Genomic DNA, 19,762 nt, shown 5'->3' on the forward strand with positions numbered 1-19,762 from the left:
AGTGAGCTAAAACCACAGAAGGTAAGGTTTTGCCCATCCAAATTCCAACTTGGAGCAGTAGACAGGAAGGGTGACTTCACATAGTCACTTGAAACCAGAGTCACTAGGGCTCTGCCATCACCAAAACTGGTCTCCAAGGTTACCCTGCTCCAACAGACGGGAACGGGACAGGAGTTCCCATTTTCCACACACTCCACCCACCTCACCCGGTTGAGGAGGATGCAGAGCTATGCTTTGCTGCCCAGCAGCCACAGCCTCCTATGGGAGAAGCCGCTTATGGTCCCTCTGCAGACAGGCTTTTACAGCATCTTAGCCCACTGCCCACTTCTACCTCCGCCAACCTGCAGACTGACTGAGTTAGAGAAGGGGGCCATGTTTTAGGTCCTGGCTCTGGAGGTCCAAGTTTGAGGAGCCTTTGCTGGTCATGACCTTGCTGGCAGAGTCATGAGGTGGAACAGGGCATCATATGACTAGAAACGTGTGTGTGTGTGTGTGTGTGTGTGTGTGTGTGTGTGTGTGTGTGTGTTCTGATCTCTCCCTCTTATGAAACCCCCGAATATCCACTTATACAATTCTGCCCTAATGACCTCGGACTCCACCCTAAACAAACCCTACAGTCCCACCCCCTAAATGCCAGGGTCAGGTAAAGTGCCTCCCCTCTTCCTGCCTCATAATGGGAATTAGGTTTATTGAAACCCATCAAGCTTGGAGAAGACATTCAAACCACACCCAGGCCACAGCACTCAGTCTCCCACTGAACATCCAGGGTCAGACATGTTCCCTTGAGGAAGTGCATCCTGGGCCTCTGAGCAGAAGTCCACGGTGCACTCCCACAGCTGCGGCAATGAGTTGTCCAGCAATAGTTAAGAGGTCCGCTGGGAGCAAAGCGACTGCCGCTGGCTGAGAACCTCAGGCGATGCGTATGGTGTCCATCACACTGTCATCTGCATATCATTAGCCTTGCAGAACTGCCGCTCCCTCCCGTCACGCAGCGAACACCGTGCCATGGCTAGAAAACTCCCTACAAGGACAAAGAGTGGCATGAATCCTATTCTAGGAAAACCTCAACCTATTCCTAAAATCTCCCCTTTCACTCACGAGCAATGCCTCCCTCCAGTAATTTCCTCACAAAACGAGCTATCTGGACTCCCAGTGCCATGGGATGGAGGGGGACAAACAGAAAGAAGGCTCGGTCAGAACCCGCACAACGTATAGCTAAATCTGAGAATGGGAGTGGGGGGATGTGGAGGGGGGAGCTTCTCAGTCAAAGAGGGAAGAGTTGAGTGGGCACCTTCTCTGGTACAGAACAAGTGGGTGACTAGACAGTGGGTCCCCTGGAGACTCCGTGAGACCTGTCCCCATAATAGAATGACTCAGGGAACTGCATCTCCATAAGTCCAGTGTCCTGAGAGTCCCTCCATCCTGAAGCCAGACTGTGCCAGGAGAGGGTTATGAGAGTGAGGACAGGCAATGGGCTACTCTGCTGCCAGGGACCAAGTGACAGAGATTCCCACAAGGCTGGGAGAAGTCTTCGCAGATATTCCCTTCCATCTTTGCAAGGGCAAGAAGACAGGGCCCAGCTAGCATTGGAGGAAATGCATGATCCTCAGAGTCCAGGGACCCAAACCAGAGCTCAGCCCCACCACCCTGCACAGCCCAGACCCTTCCCGCAGCTCACAATCCACATCTAAGGACCAGGGCTCTAGGTGAGACAAGGAGACCCTCGGATGGGAAGATGCTCACCACCGCAATCCCACATCTGGCATTTAATATGTTCTGGCATGGTGCTGGAAAAGCTGGAACTACATGATCCAGATACCCTAAAAGTCCCTCCACTCATCCTGAAGCCAGACCATGCCGGGTGAGGGCTGGGGGGCTGGGGAGACGGATCTGTTAGCAAAGGGCTTGCCTTGAAAGCCTGAGAACATACCAAGCACAGTATGGGGGCTCCCAATTATCATCCTTGCACTGAGGGGTGGGGTGCAGAAACAGGAAGATCCCAAGAGCTTCCTGCCCATGCCCAGCCAGCCTAACCTACTTAATGAGCTCCAGTCCAGTAAAAGACCCTGTCTCGAAGTGGGTGAACAGCACCTGAGGAAGAACAACCAGTGTGGTCCTTTGATTGACACACACAGCATATGCACGAGGACCCACATAAACATACATCCATACTCTTGTTTGCACACAGAGAGAGAGAGAGAGAGAGAGAGAGAGAGAGAGAGAGAGAGAGAGAGTATTCTAGCCTGTCTATGATCCTATTCCTGTTACCTCATTAGCTAGGATAAAAAGAACTCTGCATGGGGAAAATAATGCATCACTAGGGTCCCTAAGCACTAGGGACCAGAGAGCTTGCTACCTTACTGCCCAGAACTCACCTGCTGGTGTGAGAACTCTCAGCCTGAAAAGCCCCCAAATGAGGAGCAAGGGGGTGGGGGCAGCACCGCCAGGCTAGGAGAGAGCTGGGCCAGAGAGACATTAGTGAGGATGTTTATCTGAAAGCCTGTTTAAAACTCTGTAACATTCACCTAATGGGAAAATTTGAAGAGAATTCAACTGGATTTGTCCTTGTTAAACTAACATTAAGGATGTTTAACAGCTGTCTCGGGCACATCGCATTACAATCTGGAGACAGACTTGGCAAACTAATGGTTTGGTTTGTCATCGGGAGAATGGGTAAAAGAAGCTGGGCAGAGCCGGTGTGGGCAGCCCTCCAGAACCACTTCATACCCATCTAAGGGGGTCCCTGGCTCCCTGTTTTCCTGCCTGCTGAACTTGTGATGAGGACTGGGAATGAGAGCAAGGGGCGCATACCCTGTGGACCAGCCCAGTTCGCAAGGAAAAGGGGAAACTGATCCGTGGGGAGGAAACTAGAGGTGTGTGGCCCTTGGAAGTCTGGTTCAGGCCCGCTGTGGCCTTTGAGTCTGCTCAAACAGCTTTAGAAAGTGGCCAACCCCAGGGCTGGGGAAATAGCTTTATCCAGAAAGTGCTTGCCTTGTGAATACAATGACCTGAATTTGATCCCCAGAACCCACGTGAAAAGGAAGTCTGGTGTAGCGAGCCACAGCTGTAAAACCAGTGCTTGCTGGGGAGACAGAGGCAGGCTGGTCCCTGGGGTTCACTAGCCAGCTGGGCTAGCTGACTCACTGGGTTCTGGGCTAGTGATGAGCCCTGTGTCAACCAACAAGGATGGACATCTGGACGACACCTGAGATTGACCTCCGGCCACACACAACACACACAGACACACTGATCCTGGATTTCACTTCTGAAGTCACTCTGGTCACTCGTCATTCATTGTCAGTCAGCATTCGCTCTGCCAACTTTTGGCAGAGGCAACCTCACAAAGGCGTCAAGGCTACGAACAAAATTCCTAGAGGACTGGAGAAAAGGGCCCAAACCTGACCCTGGGGTAGGCCCTGAGAAAGCCGCAGCTACAGGGAATGGAGGGACAGCTGGGGTGTGTTGGGCATACTCCAGTCATGGTAGATTCTCTGCAGACACTGTCACTGGGATGGGGCTGGGGGGGGGGGGGGCTCTTGGAGGCTGCTAGAGGAGCAAGTATAGTCAGACCACCTACCTCAGACCCCCCAGTCACAGCCCCCTGGCTCCAAGCCCTTTGGGCCCCTGTCCAAAGAATCTTTTGCCTCTCCTCAGTGCCATCACGCTGGAGAACACCCTGGTCATCCTGTCCACGGTGGCTCCCGACGCTGGCCGCTACTATGTGCAGGCAGTTAACGACAAGAACGGAGACAACAAGACGAGCCAGCCCATCACTCTTGCTGTGGAGAGTAAGTAAGCGTGGGACCAGGGACTGTCACCGAGCAGAAACAAGGCGGGTCATTAAATCTCAGGAATGGGGCTCCAGGGGGCTGTTGGGAAGACAGAGTAGTAGGGGGATGCTAGGGCTGGAGGGGTGGAGCCATCTCCAGAAGAGGAAGAGCCACAGCCTGAGTGGAGGGACATGGTGGTGGTGGTGGTGGTGATGGTGGTGGTGGTGGTGGTGGTGGTGGTGGTGGTGGTGGTGGTGGTGGTGGTGGTGGTGGTGGTGGTGAGCCAAGCCAATGAAGGTCACAGGTAGGGGGAAGTGGAGTTCTGGAAGATGCTTCCATGGCAGACAGAGCTCCGGGAAAGGGTAGGTTTATTTTTACCACCACCGTGTCCACTGGAGGCTAGGAGGAGGCAGAAGCAAGTGAGAGAGTGTGTGCTCACATGTGTGGGTGCCAGCCACCCCAGGCTCAGGTGCGGATGGAGAGAACACCCGGGGAGATCGGAAGCTCATTTTAAAAGAAGTACACTAACTGTCTGCCCAGCTGGCACATAAAAGTGCTGTTTCCGCTCGGAGCCAGGCATTCCTCTCAGCAGGCTCGCCTCCAGATTTCCACCTCTGCCCCTCTTCAGATGCCTGACGCCCCTGGAGAGACAGGCACAGGAACTCAGCCCAATATAACCTGCCCCAGTGTCCTCTATCACAGAGACTCCCCTCTCAGGACAAGACCAGAGCAGGATGTCTTTCCTAGTCTGGTTCTCTCTACCAGAGTGGCCTCACCCTCAGAACCTAACCTCAGGCTAGGCAAGGTGAGGTGGATGGCCAAGGTCCCTCCTGGGCTGGGAATCACTAAAATGAAGTCAGGGTTGGGTCTGGGGACAAGACCAGCACTTCCTGAAGCAGCTAAGCCCCACACCAGCTGGGGGAGCCAGATGTTCACATACCTCCACATCTGTATGATTCCCACTCCCACAGCACATCTCATTTATCATCCTGCTGCGCCCATATGTATCCGTTAGTGGCAAGTTGAGTGTCTCTGCCACCTCGTATCCTGGCTTCTGTCTGCCAGTGTCTAGAACATTCCCAGCCCCTGCTGTCCCCTCCCTGGGCCTTCTGAGCTCTGACGGGACTCTTTTCTGTAGACCTAGTTGGTTCCTATCTTCAAGCCAGCTTCCCATCTGCCTGGGAAGAAATCTGAATTAGGGGGTGGAATATCCACTCTGGATACTGACCAGTGAGGGTCATGGATGTCACCTCTGACCTTGACCTGAGCCAGGACTGTTTGCAAGGAACAAGGAATTTGTTGACAAGGAGGGATTGTTTTTTCTCGAGATTTCTCAGTGGTAAGTTTACTCAGAGTCTCCTGGGATCCAGACATCTTTTTGAAGAATGTGTCAAACTGGGTATATAGCTCTGTTGGTTGAGTTTTTACCTACCACACACAGAGCCCTGGTTTCCCTCCCCAGTGACACATAAAAACGGGTGTGGTGGCAAATGCCTGTAACCCCAGCATTTAGGAGGTCGAAGCAGGAGCATGAGGAATTCAGGGCCATCCTTGGCTACTTAGCAAGTATGGGATAGTCTGAGACACGAGACAAAGAGACATTTGGGAGTGGTGGTGCACGCCTTTAATCCCATCACTCTGGAGGCAGAGGCAGGTGGATTTTTCATTATGTAGACCAGGCCATTCTTGTCTAATGAGATCCTGTTTCAGAGAGAGAGACATGGGGGGGAGATACACACACTGAGAGACAAAGTCATGGAGTGAGTTGTCCAAGTTAAATCCAGGGATCTTCTTGAGTGACTCAGTTTACCCCAGATGCATGGTCAGGGAAGCCTTCTGTTTCTCCTCCAGCATCTGACTCTTCCTCTTAAGAACTGAGGCAACCCATGGCGGCCCTTTCTCTTCTACCTCAAACCACCCCCAAACCTTCCAGACAGCCCAAGTGAGGCCAGAGAGCCCCTTCCGCCCCCTCTCATCTGCCTCCATCCCAGTCCCACCCAGCCCTCAGTCTCCCTCATTCCCAAACCCCTCCGTTTCTGCATCCTCAACTGAGATGAAAGCCGGATCCAGCGCAAACTCGCCTGATTTCTAGCTAATTTCCCTCCCACGAGGGATTGCACTTCAAAACCCTGTGCTGCGCTGACATGGTCCCCCAGCCTGCCTGCCAGCCAATTTGTGAGCGCAATTGCCACCTCGCCCGCCCACCAGCGGCTCAGAGCCCCCGTTACCTGGCTTGAAGCCACACCCTCCTTCTCCTTCCCCCTCCCTTCCTTCCTTTACCCATCGGGCTCTGCTCCCTCCAGCTCAGCAGCTTCCTGCCAAATCCTTGGGGGAGCCATGCTCACTGTTAACAGAGAAAGAAAGAACCAGGCTAGTGACCCCAGAAACTACACCTAGCGTCAGAGTCCTGAAAGTTCACACCCATCTCATGAACACACACACACACACACACAGAGAGAGAGAGAGGGGGGGGGGAGAGAGAGAGATCAGACCTGACTGTACTATTATATAGAGATATAATATAGAATAAAAAAGAATATAAATATAAGTCCCACATATCATTTTAAATTTTTTCCGGTGGTTCCATTTTTATTCATTTATATCATTTGTGCGTTTTATTTTGGGGCATTGGTCTTTTGTTGGTTTTTTGGGGGGGAGGGATGGAAACAGAATTTCACATAGCCCTTGAACTCCCTGTGTAGTTGAGGTTGGGCTTGAACTCCTTATCTTCCTGCCTCTGCCTCTCAAGAGCTGGGATTGAAGGCACACACCACCACACTGAGGCTTACCTTATTTTTCACAAAGTAAAAAGGAATAAGCAGAATTCATTTTATTAATGTGTTTTATTTTTATTTATCTCAATTTGAATGCTAAATCTTCATCTGAAATACGTGATCTGTATTTAGATTCCATCAGATTTAGAGCCATAAAGGTATAGTCTTATGCCAAAGTTCTTCCACTTCTACTTAAAAGTGGTCTAATAACTGGATTGGGGACTCTGTTTTTAATTAAATGTAAATTAGTTAAAATTAAATCTCATCAAATCAAACGGACGCAAGCCACATTGCGGGAGCTTGGTGGGCATGCGTGGCACGTGGACCATGCGAGATGGCCTGGACTTTGAGGCCTGGATGCTCTGAGGGTGGAGAGCTATTGTCGGAAATGAGCAGGTGTCTGTGTCCATCAAATCTCTTCAGGAAAGAGCTAATGGCCCTCTGATGCCCACTTGAAGCTCCTGGGGCCAAGTGAGTCACGTGTTCCCTGAGCCTGGCTACTTCCACTCTATGGTAATGTCTGAAGCAGTGCTAAGAGAAAGAGCACAGAGGGGACTGTCCTCGGTTGCCACAGTGACAGAAATAGTTCAAGGCTGCTGGACCCAATATGGCTTCCACGTGGCGAGCTCCATCCGTCCTTGCCCCTGGGATCCTTTAAATCAGGAGTTCTCAGAGAGATGTCCTCCCTGTTTGGGCTTGCCTAAGAGGTCACAGCTTGATTGTTGAGGTTCTAGTCACCACAGCATCCCAGGACTGTGGGAAATGTTATGATCTGCACACTCCAGAGCCATCTTGTTGAGTCTCCATCCCAGCCATGGTTGTGAGGCCCTAATCCTCCTCAAGATCAGTAGCCCCTCCCAGGTGCCAGGTCTTGCCTCCCTCACCCTGACTGGTGGCAGGAACTCCATAAGCATGAGCTGGGTTCCCACAGAGCCCCAAAGTTAAAGCCTTGGCTTCTGCCCATTCTGCATTGGGGTCTTGAGGGTTGTTTTTAAGTCTTTATCCGGAGCATGAGTTGAATGCAGCATACACTGGATGCAGACTGGATGCTTTCTGGAGCCTGTGCTGTGCCTCCTCACAAGAGGTCACAGGAGACCTGGAGGCCAGGCACCCTGATTCAGCACAGGCTCCCAGCAGACAGCTCGGGACAACCAGGTATATCCTTCAACGGTGAGTCGCGCCATACCTGGTGGCTTCTGGCATCACCTTCGTTATCCTCCACTCAGAGCCATTGCCTGCTTCCTCAGGACTCAAGGCTCTGGGCACTCTGATGGCCTGCTGGCGTCCCCTTATGGCAGTTGCCGGTGGCAGATGGTTAAACTGTCATTACCCATACTTTATATGACAGTTATTGGAGGGCACACATGCCTCAGCACCCACTCGGGCGTCAGAGACAACCTGAAGGAGTCTCCTCTCTCCTTCCACCATGTCATCCTCAGACCCGGTGTCACGTGCCTGTCACTGCTGTGTCGTGTAACTGGTTCCCATTATCCACATTTCACAGGTGACAAAAGCTGAGGGGACAGACCAAAGAAATCCTATCATCCACTTCCCAGTGGGTTTTCCTAATCCCTGACAGTCAGGCATGGGACCCACGTTGGGTAGCCACGAAGCTTGGGCCCTGGGCTCCACTGTGTTCTCACGTGGTCCATATCAGGAGGAAAACACAAGTCTCTCTTGAGCTGCTAGCCACAGAAGGTCACTGATGTCTCCCTCCCTGGCTCTGTCAGAGTCACCCTAGCTAGGCTACCTCTCTCCGCTTGTTCCCATCTTGGATGCCAGCCTCTGCCCTATCACCTAGACACCACATTTCCTCACTGCTGGCCTGGGCCTATCTCCTGAACTATAGGGGCCTACACCCCACAATCTGTACCTTTCACAGGTCCTCCTGCACCACCACTTCCTGTTTCAGGAAGTGAGAAAGCAGAGCATCCAGGCTCAGCCTTCATCCCTCACTCCTGAACGCCATGAGTGGATGCCAAGACCACACCAGGAGGCCCCAAGCCTAGCACCTCTGAACATCTCCAGCCATCCAGACATCCCATCTGCATCTCAAACAATGGGACAGAATCCAAGCACATCTTCCTTTGAAACCTAGTTTCTCCCTGGACTTTCCCACCATTCTATAAAGGGGCCCATCGCTAGGCTTCCTCTCTCAACCATCATGACCCTTCTGCTCTCTTCCTCCACCGCTAAACAATCACTGGGCCCTGTTGGCTTTGACCTCTTGTCCCAGCTGGGTGCATATATCTTCAGCCACCAAGCCCAACCCGGCATCCCCCAATCGAATCTGGTTCACCCCCATAGCAACAGGGATGGAAAATGGGCTTCCTAGTATGAGATATCTCTCACCTTTTGTTTGCCCTGTGCTAAGAATGGTGCTGGGGACACAGGTGGGTGTGGCTGGGTAATGTATGAGAACCCCTGAGCTCTTCCCCCAGCAGGTCAAAAGGAGTGGTCTGGGGAGGGCCAGCAAGCCAAGATCATGAACTCTGCCTCCCCCCTCCTTGTCTCTGAGTGTCACCACTGTGGTGTCTACACCCTTGAATACATAGTTCTCTTATAGAGCGCCTACTTTGCACAGCGCATTCTGCACTCATCCTGGACCTGCTGAGCCGCTCCTTCCAACCCTCGCCGTAGGCATCCTTAAGTCAGTAACGTGCTGGTATTGGTGAGACTCGCAGCTTTCCTCTCCAGGAGGACAGATCCTACCATCTCTCTATGTAGGGAATTCCCCATTCCTGATATCCACCAAGCAAGACGTGTTGAGCGGGGACCTGAACTCACACTGCCCAGACAAGTGCTACCATTTTTTTTTCAGTACTAGGAATCGATCCCAGAACCCAGAGATAGCTGAACTGTGCTCCCTAGTTCCTCTTAGTTTTTATTTTGAGACAGGGTCTTGCTGGGTCACACAAGTTGGCCTTGGATTCTCTGTCTTCTTGGTTCGGTCTTTCATCCTCCCCACCCCCTGCCCACCACCCCCACCAAACAGCAATGATAATAAGATTGCATCACCTAGCCTAGCTCTGGTGGTTATTTTGATTTTTTTGCTTTTGGAGTTGTTGTTGTTGCTCAGACAGGGTCTCCTACAACCCACACTTGACCCTGAACTCAGTATATAGCTCAGGATACCCTTAAACTCCTGATCTTCCTACCTCATGCATCCTGGGATTACAATGTGCTGCCATGCCTAGTTATTATTTTTGAGACAGGATCTCACCATATAGCCCTGGCTAGCCTGGCACTCATGCTGTAGACTAGGCTGGCCTCAAACTCACAGAGATCCACCTACCTCTGCCTCCCAGGTGCTGGGAATCAAGGCTCAAGCCACCATGCCCACTACCACTATACTGGGATATATATATATATATATATATATATATATATATATATATATATATATCCTAGGAAATAACTTTTATTACCCCTTTGTCCTGAGAAAGCTGAGACTGAGTGAAATAGATCTCTGTCTCTCCTCTTCTCTTCTCTCTCTCTCTCTCTCTCTCTCTCTCTCTCTCTCTCTCACACACACACACACACACACACACACACACACATAAGACCCGGGACAGAGCAAGCCCCCTCCCTATACCAAGGGTCCTCAGCCAGCACGATTCCCCTCCAGCCCCGTAGGCTGCTGCCTGGACCCAGCCACATGCTCTGGGGGTCCCCGTGTCACGCTGGCAGCCCTCGTTATTTAATCTCTACCTCCCCGTAACTCGCCTTCCTCCAGGCTGTCTGTTTATCAGGCCAGCAGCACCGACTTGGACTCTAACAGTCTGTCTCCTCGGTGTGGCCCATTAATCTGGGCCATGGTACCTGCGCGCGGGCATGTAATAAACAACTTAGAGCACACGTTTATGGATTCAGCTATATCAGCAGCTTTCAATCCGATCGCACTTTATGGCACCTACATGAGGCTTTATATTGTTGCAATTACTCTGCTTTATATGCCGCCTCCTGGCCCCTTCATTTTACTTTATTTTTACGTTTTATTCCTATTCTTCCTCGGCTGTTTCTAACAAGGCCGAGAGCTCAGCTCAGGAAACCTGCCTGGGGCTGGCCACGGTGGCTCACAGTGGCGACAAGGATATGATGTGCCCCCCTCCTGGCCCACGGAGGATACCCCCACACCTACACCTGTGCGTGCTGTCACAGCTGTCTCCCTCTAAAGAGTCCTGGAAGGGGGCCAACTAGATAGATTTGTCGCGCAAGAAAAAAAGTCCTCTCAGGGTGTATTTTAAGAGCTAGGAACAGGTGCAGAGTGGATGCCAAGGCTATAGGCAGTGCTGGGCCTGTGCTGACCCCCTAAAGAGGAGCCGGGCACCTCTGACAGGGCCCAGAATACACAGAATGGCCGTGGCACCACCCTGTCCACACAGCAGGGGTGTTTCTTTGCCTTTGATTTCATAAGCCCTCTCGGGGAAGCTCTCATTCATTTCCGTCCCGTGTGCTGGAAGACAGACAGTGACAATGACAACGGCAGCTGCAGCCGCTCATCAGTCACGCGAGTGTGTTTGCACACCTCCCGGCCAGCGTGTGCATGTCCCGTGCTGGGGACATAGCAGCTGCCAGGACTAAGCATCAGCTCAGGGGCTGTGACAAAGCCATATGCCCAGCCTTAAGCTGTGGTCATTCATATTGTCACGGGTCTGAAGTTAGAGACCAAGGTTGGGAGTCACATGGCAGAGCCGGTGAGGACGTGGATTCCTATCAGGGACCTACTGCCTGCTCATTCACTGTGTCCTCGTGGCTGAAGAAGAGAGGAAGGGAAAGAGGGAGGGAGAGAGAAACAGACCGAGAAGGAAGGAAGAGAGAGGGGAATGGTAATACAACAGAGAAAGGTGGCAGAGATAGAGAAGGAAGAGGCAAGAGATAAGAAATATTGAGAAGAGGGGGGCAGGAAGGGAACAAGAGAGGCTGAAGGTACCAGTCCCATGGTGGAGGTCACACCCTCCCAACCCTAGCCAATCTCATCAGCTCTACAGGCTCAGCTCCAAAGCTATCATGTCAGCAATAGGGCCCCAACACATGAACCATCAGGAGGCACAGTTAGGCCCACAGCCAGCACTACCTCAGCTCCCATGCCAACATCTGGACTAATCCCATGTGGTCACCATAACAACATGCCACCACATGAAGGTTTTTTTTAGTGGGTCTGGAGGTAAAATCGGAAGCCAAGGGGTCAGTAGGTCCCCATTCTCCCTCAGGGGGCTCTAGGGATCACCACAGCCTCCTCCACTGCTTGCAGCTGGTGGCATCCGTGGCATTCCCTTTCTTGGCTCTGGTTTCCACCTCCACCTTTACTTGGCTCCTCCCCACTGGGTCTTGTATCTGGAATCCCCAATTCCTGTGCAGAAGGATGCTGTTCCATTGGATGGAGAGCCCGCCCCAATGCAGTACATGATCTCAGCTGAACCAGTTACACCTGCAAAGACCCTGTTTCCAAGTGAAGTCACATCCACAGCTGCTGAGTGGCCCTGAACCAGGGGAGGAGACTACTGGGAGAATCTCTTCCCTGAAGAGATGTAAATGTCTCCCCCCTCATTATAAGGTGTCAGTGACAAGCCAAAGTAGAATTACATCCAAGCCCCCCCCCCCCCCCCCGTATACTAGTTGTTTTTCGTTGCTCTGGTAAAACACTTTTGACTTCCGGTTTCAGAGGGAGCGTCCATGATGGCAGGAAGCCATGGCCGCAGGCAGCCGGAGCAGGGAGCTAAAAGAGCATCCATTACTCTTTCCGCTCAAACGTTAAGTAGAGCAAACTCAAAGGTGGGCAAGGGTGGAAACTCTCGTAGCCCACCCCCAGTGGCATACTCCCTTCAGCAAGGCTGCACCCCCTAAAATTCCCATAACCTCCCCAACAGTACCAGCAACTGAGGACCAAGAGTTCAAACGTGTGAGCGTATGGAGGACGTTGCTCATCCAAACCACAATACCAGGGAACCAATGAGTTTACCAGGCTTACTTAGAGAGCATGGGAAAGGGGCTATGGACAGGAGCTTGGAAACCCCAAAGCAGCCATATTGGAATGTCTTCACCCTGCATGGTATTGGCTCCCCCGTAGCCATGTTGCCTCTCGCTGTTAATTTCCCCAAGCCCGTAGAGTTAAACTCTACTACCACCCGACCTTGAAGCCTCCTGAAATTAGGCCTAATTGCATACAGATGGCTAGGAGGAGCAACCAGACTCTCAGGTGAGAGTACAGTCTCTCCCCACCCCTTCCTTCTCCGAGGGAATCTCAACCATCCACAGAGTCTAATGGTCTCTTGCAAGCCCGTGATGCTGACTTGAGGAAGATGGCAGCTGCTTTGCTGGAGGACCGTGTTCTCCACCAGGGAGGGACGGGATGCTGCTGTGTTCAGTGTAGAGTGTGTGCAGACTGGTGCAGGACGAATGGCAAAGTAGGGTCAGTAAGGCGGGTTTAGGCCAGGAGGAGTGTTTTTGAGAGGAGTAGTGAATGGAAGGGTGTGGCTGACTGGCAGGCCTCTGAGAGCAAAGGACCCGCCGCCCCCCTCCTCAGCTCCCCTGACACTTAGACTCATGAGGAAAGGAAGAGGGCAGTCCCAAGTCCTTCTGGGAGGTACAGCTGTGACACTTCCCATACAGCCACCTACTCTGTGCTCTAAGGACCAAAGCCTGTGTACTGCGCATGGGCAGGCAGAGACAGGCTCTCTGACCCCACCCTCCTAATACGTGACCTCTTCTCAGATGTCGGGGGACCTGCTGACCCCATCGCGCCGACCATCATCATCCCACCCAAGAACACTAGTGTTGTGGCCGGAACCTCGGAGGTGACCATGGAGTGTGTGGCAAATGCCAGGTGGGTGGCACTTCTTTGGTTGAAGTGGATCCACGAGCACAGTCGTCTTTGGGGAGGGTCCGGAAGCACGGTCAGATGAAGATCAGCGAGAGCGGGGGGGGGGGGGGGGGGGGGGGGGAGTGGCAGGTGGATGCTGCAGCTCCAGAGCTCTGTCAGACATGCTCAGCCACGTTCCTTAGTCGTCCATGGGGGAAAGAGCCAGCCATAGGGAGTTGGCGGGAGATAGATTTTGCCCAGGCTATGGGGCCAGAGGGTGGATCTCTGCGCTCCTAACACAGAGTTGTCCAGAGAGAGGAAGACGGTCCCTCAGAACAGAGCCCTCCTTACCTCTCAAAGATGAGGGTGGGTTTGTCTGTCTGCCCTGGTGTTGGGTCTGTCCTTATCATTTCCCCTCACCCTCCACACCTCCCAGGTCACATATTCAAAGAAGGAAAGGTGTGGGGCCCTGGGAGAGCTCAGCAAATAAGCTAGACCAGCTGCCAGGCTCTTTCGGCGCTGTGTGTGCAGCTACCACTGTGTCCGGCCCTGTTGCGGAGTCATGTGTCCATGACTATGACTCACAGGCTCACCTGTCACCTAGGGCTGCTACAGTTGCCCCCATCCTACAGATGGAGAAGTTGAACTTCAAGGCATTTTAGGAACTTGTCTTAAAGCTTCCACTAGGAAGTGACAAGGTGCTAGCCAGCTTCGTCCTGCTCCTTCCTGTACTTGCCCTGCCCCCCCCCCACATCGCCTTCCAGACACCCTTGTCTGAGGGCAGCTTTGCTTCCCTGGTTCCCTAGGCCTCTGATCAAGCTGCACATCGTCTGGAAGAAAGACGGGGCCCTGCTCTCCAATGGTATCAGTGATTACAACCGCAGGCTCACTATCACCAACCCCACCGTCAGCGACGCAGGCTTCTACGAGTGTGAGGCCGTGCTGCGCAGTAGCAGTGTGGCCCCGGTCACTCGGGGAGCCTACCTGTCAGTGCTGGGTAAGTCAGGGAAAGTACTGGGGTTCCTCTGCTGTAGGAGAAGGAAGGAACAAGCAGAGACCACAGCAGGTGTGGCTAGATGCCATCTCCACAGTGGCTAAATATAAAAGCAATAAACCTCTAATCCTGTCTCCTGGTCCTTCTTCGGCAGAGCCACCTCAGTTTGTCAAAGAGCCCGAGAGACACATCACAGCAGAGATGGAGAAGGTGGTGGACATCCCCTGTCGAGCCAAAGGTAACACAGAGGCAGGGGTGTAGGAACAAGGACCCCAGACCTCCAGCCTCTCCCACACCTGTTAAGACATCTCTAAGCCCCACCTCCCTCTTCAGACCACATCACTAAACAGTGACAGGCTAGCTAGGTGCTGGCACCCAGGAAACAAACAGCCAAATTACCATAATCTCAGGCTGCAAATCAACCCACGTAACTCCAGGGTTACAAATGAGCCCAAATTACCGTAATTTCAGGACAGGTGACAGACCCAAATTGCCCATAATTTGAGAGTTGTAGACAATGCCGAATCACCATTTTGCCAGCATCCGCAGACCCGGTGTGTCTCACCTGAACGAGTGTCACCCACTCAGCCCATTTGAGGTGGGGGTTGCCTAGCTTGGTCCTCTCCCCCTGCTGGTCCTACTTAACCCCGCAGTTTTCCATGCTCACTGCCCCCATCCTGACAGAGCCGAGCCTAAAGGCAGCTATAACCAGGGGATAGAGGGTAAAAGGGTACTGTCGCTTGGAATGTGGGAGCTGAAGCATCCTAGCAGCCAGTGGCTGAGGCAGGAGAATTGCTGTTAGTTCCAGGCTGCCCAGAGAATAGAGAATCCTGAGCCAGGGAGTAGATATGGCCCAAGTAGCGTAGAGGGGTTTGCCGAGCTGAAGCTCTTCTGAGACCCTTGGGCAGAGGCAAAGACGAGGACCCGTGGGAGCAGAGGGGTGGCAGATAGACACTGCTGCCCCATCATCTCAGCAGGGTCGCTCACTCTTGGTCACCCAAGAGGAGTAAACCGGGCTGCGTCCACAGATGAACCATATAGCCAGATCCCTCCTGTTTTCCAGCATACATATTTGCAAAGAGATGAAGAAACCAATAAACAAATAAAGATGCCTTATTTCATCTCATTCAAAATGCCACGAGCCGTGAGGTGCCCCCTTATTTTATGTGCCACTAAGAAAGAAAAAAGGCTGCCAATTAAATCATGACAAGCTGTCGATTGTAAGCCACACCCTGATCCCCCATCATGCTGCAACAAATATCAGGGAATCCATGCCGTCCAATGGATGAAGCGCGGTGATGACGGGCTGCAGGGTGGGAGGGTGCAGGGGGTGGGTGCAGAGCTGTGGCTGCCCCTTGAGAATGTAGAATGCCCCTGGGGAGGTCAAGTTTGAGCAGAGTCAGAGGGAGGGAGGATGAAGGGGACCTTGGGAGAACCAAGAGACATCTGTGAGGAGAGAGAAGCAGACCAAGGGATGGAGACATCCACCTTACTCTGTGTGAAGACCAGAAATGGGACTTCTGGGCCCCTGCCACAGGACAGAAGCCCCTCTGCCTGCTTCTCCACCTGGGCTCCATTGTCAGGGGGTTGGGAGCAGCACTTGGGGGTTAGCACAATACACAGAAGGCTAAACCAAGCATTACAGTGAAAACATAAAGCCACACCTGCCGTCCCTGCTCAAGAGGCTGAGGAGAGAGGGTTGACACGAGTCTAAGGCTAGCCTGGGCTATAGTGACTTCCAAGACAACCTGGGCTATCGAGCAGGACGTTGTCCAAAATATGTAAGAATAATAATAATGAAGATGTAGAAGTCAATGAATGCGAAGCCAGGGATGGAGAGTTTGCTCAGTTGGCAGTGTTTGCGTAGCATGGACAAAACCCTGCTTCAATCCCCAGCACTGTATAAACCAGGCGTGGTATCACACACCCTTTGTAATACTAGCTCTTGGGAGGTCAAGGCAGGAGGATCAGAAAGTCAAGGTCATCCTTGAGAGTTCATGGGCAGCCTGGGATACATAAATCTCTGTCTCAAAAATAACAATAGGGCCTGAAAAGATGACTGGCAGTTAAGAGCACTTGTTGCTCTTGCAGATGACCTAGATTCGAAACCCAGCACCCATATACATGGTAATTCACAAGGACCCATAATTCCAGATGTCCTCTTCTGAACCCTATGTGCACCAGTTACATATATGATGCAGTACATACATGTAGGAAGAATACTCATATACATAAATACATATAATAATAGTAATGATAATTATTAATAATAATAGCTCAGAGGTTAAAAGTTCATGCTACTTATGCCAAGGACCTGGGTTCAGTTTCCAGGATTCACATCAGGATTCTTACCACCCACATCTCCAGGTCTGGATGGGATGGATGCCTCTGGCTACTTTGGGCTCACACACACACATACACACACACATGAATGCACACACGCGCAAGCGCATGCACGCACATAATTTAAAATGCAAGTCTTAATATAATAGGAGCAGATGGGATGCCTCTTTGGGTAAAGGTGCTTGCCAAAAAAAAAACCCTGACAATCTGGGTTCAATGCCCGGAACCTACATAAAGGAGAAAACTAACCTCACAAAGCTGTCCTCTGGTCTCCACATACATGCAGTGGCACATGCATGCCCTCTCCCCGTAATAATACATAAACATTTAAACGACAATAATAATGAACATCCCCTCTAAGAAAATTGCCAGTGAAGCGTTTCTGTGGAAAACTGATTCTAAGAAATTTTAATTTTCTGAAAAATCTCTTCTCTATGCCAAAAGTCTTGAGAGTTTTCCAAGAACAAACTCCCTAAAATCAATGTCTAGGAGAAGCTTCTAGAAAGCAAAGCACCCTAGGACCTCCTGCAGACAAGGGGACATAGTGGCTGACGGTGGCCCTGGCCTCCTACAGGGGTGCCACCTCCCTCTATCACCTGGTACAAGGATGCTGCATTGGTGGAGGTGGAGAAGTTGGCCCGCTTCAAGCAGCGCAGCGATGGCAGCCTGCAGATCAGCGGCCTGCTGCCCGATGACACCGGCATGCTCCAGTGCTTTGCCCACAATGCCGCTGGAGAGGCGCAGACCTCCACCTACCTGGCCGTCACCAGTAAGTGTCCTCCCCTGTGCTGCCCCTGAGCTGCCCCATGAGGTACCGTGTCCCTCCCCACTGCTGAGGAGTATGGTGGGTCGGGACCACACTATGATAAGAGCCTATCCCATGTGGCACCAGCTTGTTGGGTCCTTTCAGCATTGCATCTTGCCAGAGGAAAGGGAACCCTGCTCCCTCGTGACCGTGACCATCTTCAGAGGTCCTAGGGCCCCTGATGCCCTTGGAGAAGAGCCAATCCCATTTGCTGTGTCAGGGACACATGAGTCCCCCAGGGTCCTGGAGCCCTAGCACAAAGGCAGCTCTCAGCTGTGCATTCTTAGACAAGCTACTGCACGTTCAGTGGAGGTCAAGTCCTACTGACTTTGTCATTGAGGGTGTAAGCTGCCCTCTGGACTCTCAGTTTCCCCTCAGTGGAGGCCTGAGGTTCCAGAAGGCAGAGCTATCCTGACAGGTACGTCTGGACCTCTCATAGGCCTCCCTGCAAAAAACCCTGTAAGGCCAGGGCCAGCGGGTGGAGGAGAGGGCCCATCTTTTTATGGGCTCGGAGCTTCTGGCCCCTGGCTATATCTCTTCCTAGGTGTCGTTAATAGATCCTGCTGTCTTCCTCTACAGGCATTGCCCCTAATATCACCAGGGGCCCCCTTGACAGTACGGTGATTGATGGAATGTCGGTGGTCCTGGCGTGTGAGACCTCGGGGGCACCGCGACCTGCTATCACTTGGCAGAAAGGTAGATGGGATGGACATTCAGAGGGCATAGTCATGTGACGGTCGAGGAGAGTCTTCACATCTCATTTCAGGAGCTAGGCAAATCGAGTTCCACGTGTATAATTAGAAAGGCTGTAATGCCGTACCACCCGTCTTCACAACCCATATTACTCTCTCTCTCTCTCTCTCTCTCTCTCTCTCTCTCTCTCTCTCTCTCTCTCTCTCTCTCTCTCTCTCTCCCTCTCTCTCTCTCTCTCCCTCCCTCCCCCAGGCCAGACCCAAGACCTCTTACATCCCACTGCAAGAGGTCGGTCCTGACCTGGTGGTATCTCTATCCATCTGCCTGTCTATCAGTCTATCTTTTTATCTCGGTCTCTCACGCGTGTGTCTCCCTGGCACCGCCCCCACTGCACCCCTCATTTCTCCCTCTCCTCCTCAGCTCCCCTGAAGGTGACTCTCCCCAGAAGTATCCTGTCCTATGGCAGGATATACCCATCATCACCTTGGCAGCCTGTCTCCTGACCTCTCTTCCCAGCCCAAATGCAGCTGCGTCCAGGCCATGACTGGCTGATGCTAGCAGCCATAGCAGACAGAGGGTGGCCTCCTCTGGTGAAAGGCAGACGTGGTGGTGGGTGGAGGCGTGGCAAAAAGGGTGGCCCATAAAGGGTGCCGCTACCCTGTGTCCCTGTGAGCCTGGGCCTGTCACCAAGCCCAAGCTCAGGCCTTCTCCAACCCATTTAACATTTCCAGAGCTGGGTGGGTACCGGAGACCTTCTAGGACTGAGCATCTAGGGCCAACATCAAGGCTGCCTCTGACACCCAGACAATGGCTTTGTCACCTCAGGGGAACGCATCTTAGCCAGCGGCTCCGTCCAGCTGCCTCGCTTCACCCTGCTAGAGTCTGGCAGCCTGCTCATTAGCCCAACCCACATCTCTGACGCTGGCACCTACACCTGTTTGGCCACCAACTCTCGGGGAGTCGACGAGGCCTCCGCAGACCTGGTCGTATGGGGTGAGTGACTCTTCATAGTGGCGGGCTGCCAGCATCTGCACTTCCATATTGTGTTGCTGACACAGCCAAGGCTCTTCCTGTCACAGGGATGGTGACAAATTAACTTAGAAGCCAAGAACCAGGGGTGATGGCTCTGCCAGCAAGGCCACAGGATGGGGAGGCTGTGCCATGCTTGGCTGAGTCCAGAGATCTGTAAAAAGCTGTCTTGTGTATTTTAGGGGCAGAAATCAACACAAGGCCAGAGTGTAAATATTTTTGACTCTGTGGGCCAGACGGTGTCCCTCTCAGCCCCTTTCCTGCCCTCGTGCTGCCAGGAAAGCAGCTGAGACATTAGTGGCATTGGTGGCATAGTGGTAAGGCCCATTCAGGTGAGCCACCTGACGCTGATCAGCCTGGAGAGATGCCACCAGACGTCTCAAGTCTCTTCCACTGGGGTGTACTGTGTGGCCACCTGTCCAGGCTGAGCCCTAGGCCCTGGGGTGAATAACTAGACCCTGCCTGTCACCAACAAGCTGGCCTAATGGTCCTGATGACCCTCAGCTTGCAGTTTCCCTTCCCTCCCTGGCACTCTGAGTCCCCAGCATGTTT

General features: G+C 52.5%; 1 protein-coding gene across 1 annotated transcript in view; it reads left to right on the forward strand.

Annotated features, from left to right (window-relative positions):
* Sdk2 (sidekick cell adhesion molecule 2) overlaps positions 1 to 19,762 on the forward strand; it is a 117,197-nt gene that overhangs the window by 13,140 nt on the left and 84,295 nt on the right. Inside the window, exons 3-9 of the mRNA XM_038327313.1 lie at positions 3,655 to 3,788; positions 13,259 to 13,370; positions 14,153 to 14,343; positions 14,495 to 14,578; positions 17,258 to 17,452; positions 18,068 to 18,184; positions 19,007 to 19,174. Of these exons, the coding sequence (XP_038183241.1) occupies positions 3,655 to 3,788; positions 13,259 to 13,370; positions 14,153 to 14,343; positions 14,495 to 14,578; positions 17,258 to 17,452; positions 18,068 to 18,184; positions 19,007 to 19,174 (1,001 nt within the window). The remainder of the gene's footprint in view (positions 1 to 3,654; positions 3,789 to 13,258; positions 13,371 to 14,152; positions 14,344 to 14,494; positions 14,579 to 17,257; positions 17,453 to 18,067; positions 18,185 to 19,006; positions 19,175 to 19,762) is intronic.

This window comes from Arvicola amphibius, chromosome 4 (assembly GCF_903992535.2).
Source record: "Arvicola amphibius chromosome 4, mArvAmp1.2, whole genome shotgun sequence".
NCBI classification, from domain to species: Eukaryota; Metazoa; Chordata; class Mammalia; order Rodentia; family Cricetidae; genus Arvicola; species Arvicola amphibius.